This window comes from Lutjanus erythropterus, chromosome 7 (genome assembly GCF_056507025.1).
Source record: "Lutjanus erythropterus isolate fLutEry1 chromosome 7, fLutEry1.hap2, whole genome shotgun sequence".
NCBI lineage: Eukaryota > Metazoa > Chordata > Actinopteri > Lutjaniformes > Lutjanidae > Lutjanus > Lutjanus erythropterus.
Genome location: NC_139323.1, coordinates 24,818,880 through 24,829,873, shown reverse-complemented (window position 1 = coordinate 24,829,873; position 10,994 = coordinate 24,818,880). Strand labels below are relative to the sequence as shown.

The 10,994-nt window shown below is 43.9% G+C and overlaps 1 protein-coding gene across 1 annotated transcript; it reads left to right on the top strand.

Annotated features, from left to right (window-relative positions):
• The first annotated feature begins 1,796 nt into the window (after positions 1-1,796).
• Positions 1,797-3,621, top strand: hes1 (hes family bHLH transcription factor 1). Its single transcript, XM_084723294.1, has 4 exons — positions 1,797-2,125; positions 2,306-2,401; positions 2,516-2,603; positions 2,777-3,621. Exons 1-4 carry the CDS (start codon positions 2,018-2,020, stop codon positions 3,316-3,318), a joined length of 834 nt encoding a protein of 277 aa, XP_084579420.1. The 5' UTR covers positions 1,797-2,017; the 3' UTR covers positions 3,319-3,621.
• Positions 3,622-10,994: the final 7,373 nt, after the last annotated feature.

Genomic DNA, 10,994 nt, shown 5'->3' with positions numbered 1-10,994 from the left:
GAGCTGCTGTCCGTCAATAAAGTTGTGAGACGCGATTATGGCCCCTATTTCTTTCCTTCTTTACTGCCCGTCTGCTCTTACGTCTCTCCAACTGCAATAAAGATAAGGAAATGAAATTATGACCTGAAATCTTTAAAAAAAAAAAAAAAAAAGCCTTGAACGCTTTGGGACAACCATAAGCAGAGAGGAGGAGGAGAAGGAGAAGGAGGAGGAGGAGGAGGCATCGGTCTGATCGTGTGAGCTCTCCGGCCGGGCTCAGAAATATCTCTGCTCTGGCTCACATTCCGATAAGGGAGCCCGATCCAGCTCTCTCTGTAGGCGTGGTTTTCCCAGGCTTTTAAAACAGCAGCTGCTATTTACCTTCCCCTCTAATGTAAACCACCGCCGCCGCCGCCACATACCCTCCTCCCCTCGCCCTCACCCCTCCAGTCAGCCTCCAGCCAGCCTCCTCCCTGCGTGGCCCAGCGGCCCCCCGGCAGCCAAAACCTCCAACCAACCACCGCACTCATAAAACATCCTGGCACGTGCTCCACATTCACAACACCGGCACATGATTAAATGCCAAAATTTGTACCGCAGAGTTGGGAACTACAGCGGTAAATAACATGGAAATGGAGTGTGTGTGTATTTAATTTGATTTCCTCCTCTGAGGGGAACGTTACTGTAGGAATATAATGGCTGTGTTTAAGGCTGTATCTGAGGATTTGTGTGGTTTTGAGTCAGCCAGAGTTGTTTCTTTTACTAATGTCATTATAACAGAATCTGCTGTGAAGTTTGGTAGAAAAGAAAACAAAAGTGCTGCCTCCTGTGCCTCCATGGCACAACTAAAACTGGTTAAGCCTGCCACTTCCCACTTGTGGTTTCTAACTGTACAAAAGTTTTTATTTTCTCTTCAGCTTCACTGTAAACTGTACCGATTAATTTAAGTAGGGCAGCAACTAACAATTGTTTTCATTGTCGATTAATCTGTGTATTATTTCTCAATTAGTTCTTTGGGCTATAAAATATAGAAAATGGTGGGAAATGTACAATATGTGACGTCCTGATGTGTCATATGTTGCCCACAACCCAAATATATTCAGATTAATGTCATAGAGGTTTATAGAAACCAAAAAATATTCACGTTTAAGATGCAAGCATCAGAGAATTTTAACTTTTTTTTTCTCAAAAATACTCAAACTGATTAATCGATTATGAAATTGGTGGTGAACATGTACCCTACAAAAGTTAGAAGGTAACTTTGTGGAGAAAAGGGAAGACAATAACATAACATACATACATATTATTATTATTATTATTATTATTATTATTATGCTACATTGATGTTATATACGGATTTCAATTCAAGAATCTCTGTTTGTTATCGATAAAGTCTATCTGTCTATCGTCTATGTCTTTAGTATTTATTGTTCAAATATTAATTCAGTGATTCTAATTAAATCGTGTATTTATTCTATTTTCTGCTGTTATCTCTCGTCTGGTGATTAAAAAGTCCTCTCTGCTTGCTCTCCTGGTGGCGGTGCCCAGTCAGCGGCTCCTCCACTGTTAATATGTAAACGCTGCGATGATTGAAGACTGACGGCAGTTTCCCCGGCTGTGCCCTGAACCCGGGCCCCGCGCCATTGGCCGCCAGCTCAAGCGGCCAAACAACCAATGGGAGGGCGCCGACCACGAGCCGTCCTCCCTCGGGCCGCGTGTCCCTCGCCCTGATTGGTGGAAAGTTACTGTGGGAAAGAAAGTTTGGGAAGTTTCACACGAGCCGTTCGCGTGCAGTGCGAGATATAAATACAAGCCACACGCGGAGAGCCCAACAGAGAGACTCTGCATCCACCCGCTGCTGGTAGCTGCTGCCGCTGCTGCTGCTGCACCGCAACGCAATCATCGCTCTGACGGATACTAACTGCACATATATCTCAGGATTTTTGTTGAAGGAGACCTGAATATATTCATCGGCCCTTTTTCTTGCACCGGTGGATCGTAATTTGCTGTGGTTTTGTGGGATATTTCTGATAAGAAGATGCCTGCCGATATGATGGAAAAAACCTCCTCCTCTCCGGTCGCTGCAACCCCGGCAAGCATGAACACAACCCCCGATAAACCCAAGACAGCCTCCGAGCACAGAAAGGTTGGTATCAGGCTTTTATTGACAAACATTTTCCGGTCAGTGTCATCTCAAAAGAGAAATCCTGAAACATTTCATTCTGGATTTGCACAAACTCCTCATCCAAAGCGAGGACATGTCAGTTTTACGCACGAAACAAGACACAATTTTAACAGTTGAATGTTATTTTCTTCTCATCTCTAGTCATCCAAGCCAATTATGGAAAAAAGGAGAAGAGCCAGAATCAACGAGAGCTTGGGGCAGTTGAAAACTCTCATCCTGGATGCGCTCAAAAAAGATGTAAGTACTCACTTTCGCGTCCTCTTGGTTATTAATAGATTTCCAAACTGTCGCTGTCAAATAGTGAGAAAGTGAGCGTGTAATCCTAACCATGTGTGTTTTCCGTCCCCCCAGAGCTCCAGACACTCCAAACTGGAGAAGGCGGACATCCTGGAGATGACGGTGAAGCATCTGCGGAACCTCCAGAGGGCTCAGATGACCGGTAAGTCGCATTTCCCGGACTAATCTGTCTCATGACTGTGCGTTTTCGAGCATGTCTGGGCTGCTCTGACGATCATGCTTCAGGAAATTCGTCTACATTTTACAGCTTTTTCACAAATTTTATGAGAAATAGTATATCCTGACCTAAATATCCCCCGCCTGTTTCCTCTGCAGCTGCCCTGAACACCGACCCCACAGTCTTGGGAAAATATCGCGCTGGTTTCAGCGAGTGCATGAATGAAGTGACCCGGTTTCTTTCCACCTGCGAAGGTGTCAACACCGAGGTCAGGACGCGGCTGCTCGGCCACTTGGCCAACTGCATGACCCAGATCAACGCCATGAACTATCCCAGCCAGCATCAGCACCAGCACCAGCTCCCCTCCACCGCCGGACCGACCCACCCCTCCTTCGGTCAGTCCATGGTGCAGATCCCTAGCTCGTCTCCACAGGTGCTGCCCATGAATGCTGTGTCCTGTAAAGGAGCCTCTTCGCCGGCTAATCTACCCTCAGACGCCACCAAAGTGTACGGTGGTTTCCAGATCGTGCCTGCCACAGACGGACAGTTCGCATTCCTCATACCCAATGCGGCTTTTGCGCCAAACGGCCCCGTTATCCCCGTGTACGCCAACAACGTCGGCACGTCGGTTCCCGTACCGGCTGCCGTTTCCCCCGGAGCCCCGTCAGGCAACACGGACTCAGTGTGGAGACCCTGGTGAACAGTGGGGGGAAAGGACCATAAAGACTTTAAAATGACACTTAATAATAGTTCTCTCTTTGTTCAATGTTAGAAAGTTGTTTTGTTTTTTCTTGTAAAATGGAAAGAGTATGCACTATATTTGTACAGCTAACAAGGGAGTAAAGTTCATATTGAAATGAGATCTGTATTGTGGAAGTCCGTTCACTGCATTTTTTATATATTTGAGTTGTCTTTTTTACTGTGTGATGCCAAAGATATGTTCAATGCTCTTATGATGTTCTTCGTTTTGGAAGACGAATAAATTTGTAAAGATATTAAAAAAAACGTGCTTGTTTCTGCGTTGTTTGTTGGGGAAACTAAACCTGCTTTTCTCATTGATGCGTAAAAGTGCAAATACCACGAACGCCTGTTAATGTAGTTTATTTGGTATTTAAACTATATTTTGTAGACTTGACTGTGCGTGTAAAAGCAAAACTTCAGTGGAAGCTTTTTTCAATTCGGTTATCCTATTTGTTGGATGAAAAATACTTTATATTTACACATGAAATCAACAAGTGTTTCTAAAACTGCGTTTTGACCACAATAAGTGTCTGAAAGGGATATAATCTTTTTTGAAACTCACTTTTTCTGAGCCAACAGCATCAGTAATAACATCTTGTGTAATTAAGAAAAATGAATTATTCCTTGATGTGGAGGACTGTCCCCTAACCAGTGATGTTTATGTCAAAAAAAAAAAAAAACAATGCGTGAAGTTCCATAAGAGGTATCCATCCTACTGAAGTGTCTTTGAGCAAAAGCACTGCACGTGCTCAGTCACTGTATGTCAGGATGGGCTAGACTGTAAGTAAATTGTTGTCTAATTGAAATTCTATTATCTAAATAAGTGAGTCAGGCAGGAGACTGTGGCTCTGTAATCAATCAGACACAGGCGCTAGACTATCCGCTGATAGTGCAGCAGTTTCGCCTCTCCTAGTGGAAACTTTGGATCCTTACAGAGGTCACTTACGCCATCTAGCAGCGCAGAAGTGCATTGCAATCTGATTGGTATTTGTGAGATCAATGAGTGGAGTTTGAATGGCTGTTGTGGATGTGCGTCTGAGATGAAAAACAGCACAGCTTCTGTCTAATTTAGGAGATGGTTGGATGGAAAATGCTCTGATTCCAATACTGTAAGTCAACACACAGGAGTATTTGAGGTTGTATTGCCGTTTCAGACTGCAGAAATTTCTAAGTTATGTTAAGTTACTTTATTGTGATGTTTTCAACTGTAGTATTTAAGTATCTGCCAGCTTTTATAAGAGGCTATGTATTTATATACATTAATTTAGATTTATAGATTTAGATTTGTAGATTGTAGGTGTTGTAAATTTGCAGACAGAAATAAATTCTAATTCTAAATATCTTAAATTAGCTTGTCAGACTGCCATTGCAGGATTTGATCAAAACATGACACGTAAGTCTTTTGTTTGCATGTTTGGCACCTATTTTAGTCTGACGTCAAGCTAAATGACGTCTCATGATAAGGGACAGAATTGTACTGGATTTTTTGGGGCTGATGCCAATTACAATATTAGGGAGTAAAAAACATGATTGCAGTACTCTCTCAAATGTGGTTATCAAACTCTTTGAGTGAAAATATGCAATGGAGATATTTTATATTTTAACAATAAACTTTATTGTCCAAAATGACATCAGGTCAGTGAACAGTGAACTTTCATTTGTATTTTTTAATAATTATGAATAGCTATAAATAAGACAAAACAAAAATTGAAAAAATATATAAAATAAAACAAAACATATACGCTGATACCACTGATACAGATGTGATAGGCCAAAATCGGCCAGCTGATCAAAAATTTAAAAAAGAATCAAATATACATTCAGTGCTTCCTATAAAACAAACAAACAAAAAAAATTATCTGCATTATTCTTCAGGTGAAGGACTCATTGCATGGGTCAAACAGTCTTAGTAAAAAATCAAAAATGCAACGCTCCTTGCATTTTTTATTTTTTGCAAAATACCTGAAGTATCCAAAGAGCACCTGTATTGTGACCAACAGAAAGACCCAGCAGCGCTTCCACTCTATTGTCTTAATGATTGGCATTATGTTCCGTCAAAAAAAAGTTTTCATAGTGGCACAGACAACATATACGCCAATACCAGTATAGATTGATTTAGCTCTGATGGGTCAATATCGGCCAACCAATTTATCTGTCTGCCTCTACTCATCAGTGCAAATGCTGCAGTGGCCTTTTCCAATCCATAGTTTCTAATTAGGAGACAACTTATTAAACAAGCAACCAACCAACAATTTGACGTGATCAAGTTAAAAAAAACTAAAGAAATCATCATTATGAGGATTTCCGCTGCTGTGACACAGTCTGCAGCATTAGTGTGGAGCACAGAAGAGCTACAGGCTGTGTCTTCAATCAGAGCTGAGGGAGTTCCTTGATGCCACAGGGGGGTTGACAGCAGAAGGACACGTTAAACACCTCGCCACTGAGCCATGTGGTAGCGCTCTGGTCTGCCCAGGTGTTTGTGCCCCCTCCAGCTATCCGAGTGTGGCCCTGCTTTGAAGGGGGTGTGTGTGGGGAGGGGGTGCAGGTGTTTGCAATTATCAGTGTGCTAAGAGGCACAAAGTGTGGATAAGTGCCATCATTTTGAATTTCCATCACACCTTTTTACAGGGGGCCATGCATCCCCATTTGATTGAAGACATGTGTGTGCTCGTGCCTGTGCGTGCATACATCTTCTGTGTGTGTGTGTGTGGAGGGTGCCGGGTGAGGACATGCCTGGCCAAAGGGCACAATGGGTGAGGTAGTGGGGAGTTAAGTGAGGAGGAGGGGGTTCAAGGGATAGCAGTTCACCTCCTGTGAGCCAGAGCTTGTCCACACACACACAGTCACACACATACACTCAACGTTCCCACAGCATTCCAGCTGTGTCAGACCAGTGTCGAGCTTCCTGCCCTGAGCCCCGGGGCCACAGCTGGACGTGGGACGTCTGGGAGGCACGTGGTGTGACCCGGACAACACCCAGCTGCCGAGCCCCCTCCCACCCCACCTCACCTCACCGCCTTTTCCTCCTTTCCTCCCTTCCTTCCCCCCACACGCCGACATCTTCAGTGGTCTCTTCCCCTCTGGAGAACAGCTTTACGAGCCTCTCCAATTACCCAGAGCAGTGGCCGAGCTGCCGGAGTGACCGCACACATGTCACAACACGACCGGGGGGTTAGCTGCCATGCGTGTCCATTAACTTTTCCCACACTCCGCGTGCATGCAGGGAGCGAAAGGAGGGGAAAAAAAGCCCCTCTGCTTCCTCCTTGGCTCCCTAAGTGCTACCATATGGTCCGCTCTCTCCCTCTCCTCTCATGGTTCTTCTCTCCCTCCTTCTCTCGGCCCGTCACTGGGGCTGTCTTTGATTGCAGCCCAGACAAGCGAGAGCTTTATGATTTAAGCCCAGGGCTTGCTGTACCAAGCCCTGGACTCATTTTGAAGCCAAACTCCTCTCCCTCCCCTCCATCCCCTCGCACCCCCCCCCTCCTCCTGCAGTTGCAGGGGAAGGCTGTTTTCTGGCAGGAAATGAATAGCTCCCAGATGAGCGCAGGAACCTGAGAGGTCGTGAGAAAGAGGCGAACCCCCCTCCGCAGGCCCGGCCTGCTGCCAGCCGCCGGGGGAATGTGGGAGAGCGCCTCTCTGACACACGCATCAACCCCTCTGCCCTCCACCACACCGCCTGACTGACTGCCTGCCTGCCTGCCTCGGCGCTGGGCCCTGAGCCTGGAAATAGACTGATAGACAGGGCAACCGCCACCGAGCCAGGCAGTGAGGCAGAGCAGCCAGGCAGGGAAAGGGAAAGCTGTGGGAGGGGAGGGGAGAGGGAGAGGTGTTGGATCTGTGTGGGCGGAAGTGGATCAGTGTGTGTATGCAGTCTGAATCCTGACCCAAGCATACAACACAATGGAAAGTTAGATCTGTAGTTTAAGTTTACATCAGACTCATGTATGACCCTGAGTGGGTATTTGTGTGGATTTTGTACACATGCACACACTCACTCATGCTTCCCTCCCTCTGTCCCAGAGGCTTACACTCATTCCAGAGTACACACTCACTCAGACAGGTGTTCCTTGTCAGAAGCAAAGGGTTTTTCCCTTTTGGTTCCCTGTGTGCTGCTGAACTAACATTTATTCCTCGAGAGGTTGACACTGTTATGATTGGACGTGCTCAGAAGTTGAGCCGCAGTTGTCCAGGCGTATTTTAGGATCTTTTTTAATCATTGTTCTGCAGCAGCGTGACATGTAGAGATCAACTAATTACAGAGCGAAGGGCAGCCATTTTTATTTGCCAAGTGCAACAAATGCACAGGATTCTGTCTATTGGCTCAGGAAGCTAACAGCTTATGTAGAGCAGTGGTTCAGAATCGCAATCAGCTTTATTGGCCTAGTATGTGTGCAGATACAAGACTTTGACTCCAGTTTTAGGGCGTTTACATGTGCATAAATATCCTGGTTATGATCAGGTTTTTTGAGTATAATGGTTATGTTTTGCAAATGGAAATGCCATATATCCTAGTTGCAGCAATGTGGATGAAGGCCTTACCACAGTTTTGAGAAATCTGAAACACCTTATCCTATCCAAATAAAGGTAAAGAATGGTAAAGTATAAAGACTGGACCACATAAATAAAAGTCTATTTACCAACCTTTTGGCTTGTGATCCATTAAAATTAAAACCCTCATCCCTGGTTAGGGGCATTAGTTTGGAAATGAGTTGTGAGCAGTTCAACCAAAAAGTGATTTTTCCTCATCAGATGGTTTTGTTTAAAGGAGTTTGCAGACCTGAAGAGATAAAAGACTCCAGTTTCAGAGGGGGAAAAAAAAGGTATTGAAAAGTCAGAAAAAAATGATTTAGTGGGAGACATGGAGACATGCTGCATCAGTTTAGGGTGGGTTGACTCCAGCCATGTTTAGTCCAATTGAGCTGAAAACTGGAGCATGTGCCCCCTTGGTGGCTCATCTGATCATTGATATTATGGATTGGAAATGGTGAATTGAGAAATGTCATTCTTCAACTGTTTATTAAACAGTTATTTGACCGCAGTTTTCCACAAAATGGTGAACCTCACCAGATTCTTGCTTGTGAACAACTAAACCTTTTGAAGATGCTCTTTCATACCCAGTCATGATACTGTCACCTGTTTATCAGCCGAGCTGCATACCTGTCAAATCTTCCAAACAGTTGTTTTTTTGAGCATTCCACAACTTTTCAAGTCTTTTTTTGCCGCTGTCACGACTTTTTTGAAACATGTTCCACACATCAAATTCAGAATGAGTGTATATTCACAAAAACAATAAGGTTTTGTCAGTTTGAACATTAAATATCTTGTCTTTGCGCTGTATAGATTGATGATTTTTCTACATCATTTCATTGTGTTTTATTCACATTTTACACAACATCCCAGCTTTTTTGGAACTGAAGTTGTATGAAGAAGCTGAATTGGACAAGAACTTCACAGTTAAGGTCAGGAAACTTGAAAAATGATGTGTAGTTGTTTATAAAAGGGCATCCAGGTCTCATGGACCTGATCTCCACTCCTCTATTATTAGTGCATTACTCATCAGAGTTGTTCTGTCCTCTCGTAGCAGCGTACCCAGTGACTCAGTACCCATCTAACTCTACATGGTGTACACCGCGTATGCTCCCATCTCTCTAACACTCTTTCTTTGTCTCTCACACTCTCAGTTCATGTGGGGCTCCTATGGTAACCTGTGGGCCCAGTAAACAGGACAAGCTGTCTACACACAAATCCCAGCAGTGTGCGTGCCCACTTTCCTTGGCTCACCCTGCATGGCAACAAAAACCCCACCAGAGGCTCCCACCACCAGCCCATTCAAATGTCAGCCACCTCGTTTGAAGTCGCAGACTGCTATGTAAATCCACAGTGTTTCTCACCAGCCCAGCCTCTCACACACTCTCAAAAACAAGACCTCTAGCAAAGGTGGTCCTGTGATGCTGGATGATTGTTTCTTTTATAGTCTCCAGCCTTTAGAAGTAGTCTTTTTCATTCCTTATAGCCAATCCTCCCAGTTTTGGTTCGTAAACATGTTGTTGGAGGGTTTTGGTGGATGGTTTCGGGGCATGGTGACTTGAGGGGAGCAGGACATGGCAACCATACGAAGCCGTCAGTTATAGAACTGGCACATCCCCCCAATGCTGGGCGGTGACAGTGATGACCCCATCACACTGCGCCTTTGTATGACCTGTCCTCCAGCTACTCTGGATCCCAAGGCCAATTGAGTGGGAGGGTTTCCCCCCTCAGAGACCATCACAACAAACAAATAGACCAGACAAACAAGTTCCCACCGCACCAGCGTCCAAACAACTGCCAACGGTGACAGTTTGGTGGGTTTTGATATCGCACAAAGAGGTTCTTCATGAAGCACTTCTGAGCCTCTCACTTTCATCCTTCACAGCCAAGTTTCCCAACCTCAGGGTCAGGGCCCCCAATATTTGTCCCCAGAAAAGGACTTGAAACCCTAATCGGAAAGGAAAGATTATAATACACAACAACAATCATTAGAAATGTATAAAACCTAAGTACATATAATACATAATTACTACAGTATTGCTATGATGTCATGCTTGGGAGTTATTAATTGATTAATCGACTAATCATTGCAGCTCTAATGAGCTTCATGAATCAAACAATCACTCAGTCAGTTTTGTTTTCCTTTTCCTTTTTTAGTTGGAATTGTTTCACTGCTTGATGAGGAGGAGCCACAGCTTAAGGTAAGAACTGGGTGCAAAGAGGTGGACCAGGTGGCTGAAGATGTCATGTCGAATCCTCTTCCTAAATATAGAGATTACATGAGTGTGTTTTTACTTACCTGTAAAAGCACAGAAGTTTTAGGATGCTCATACAATCTTTCATAAAGCGCCAGTGGTAATCGATTTATGGGATGATTGCTGCTGCTTTCTCAGATAATTTAGCAATGGTGCCTTTCTCTATTCAAAATGCTATTTTATGCTAATTTGTTCTTCAGCATTTTGCTAATATATTTTTATACTTACTGTGTGTATTGCGACATGTCTTTAAATACCACTGTAAGGGTCCCAAGAGCCAAAATTAATGAATGAGTAAAGTAATAAATTATATGCAAACTTTGAAATCTGCTTACCTAATTGTGGTAGTCAGGCTTTAGAAAATCTAGGCCATGATGGCAGATCACAATCACAGGGAGTTATTCTGGAGAAAAATAGCTGATTGTTGAGTCTCATTGACCAGTCATCAAATGCAATGCTTTGGGTCCAAGCTCCCAACCCAATATGTTGGCATTTGGCAACGTGGGAATGAGACTCAATCAGCCATCTTTCTCCAGATTTTCTTAATGTGCCTTTAACTGTCCTGCACCACATGCTTTCCAGCTGCCCAGAATGTTAACTTTTTAAACTTCGACTTAGACTCTATTGTCCCCAAGGGGGAATTAATTTCCACAGCACTGTACACATTGGTCAACAAACACTGAATACCAGCCCTTTATTTCAGCTTTGTGACCATGCTTTTTATGCTATCCAGTGGATTTTTCTATGGCTAATTTAGCTTAAGAAATTTGCTGAATTTCTCATTTAAATTTTCTCAGTCCATGAAGAAATAGTTCTGAAAAATATCAAATCACCAAATTAGGAGATACATGTC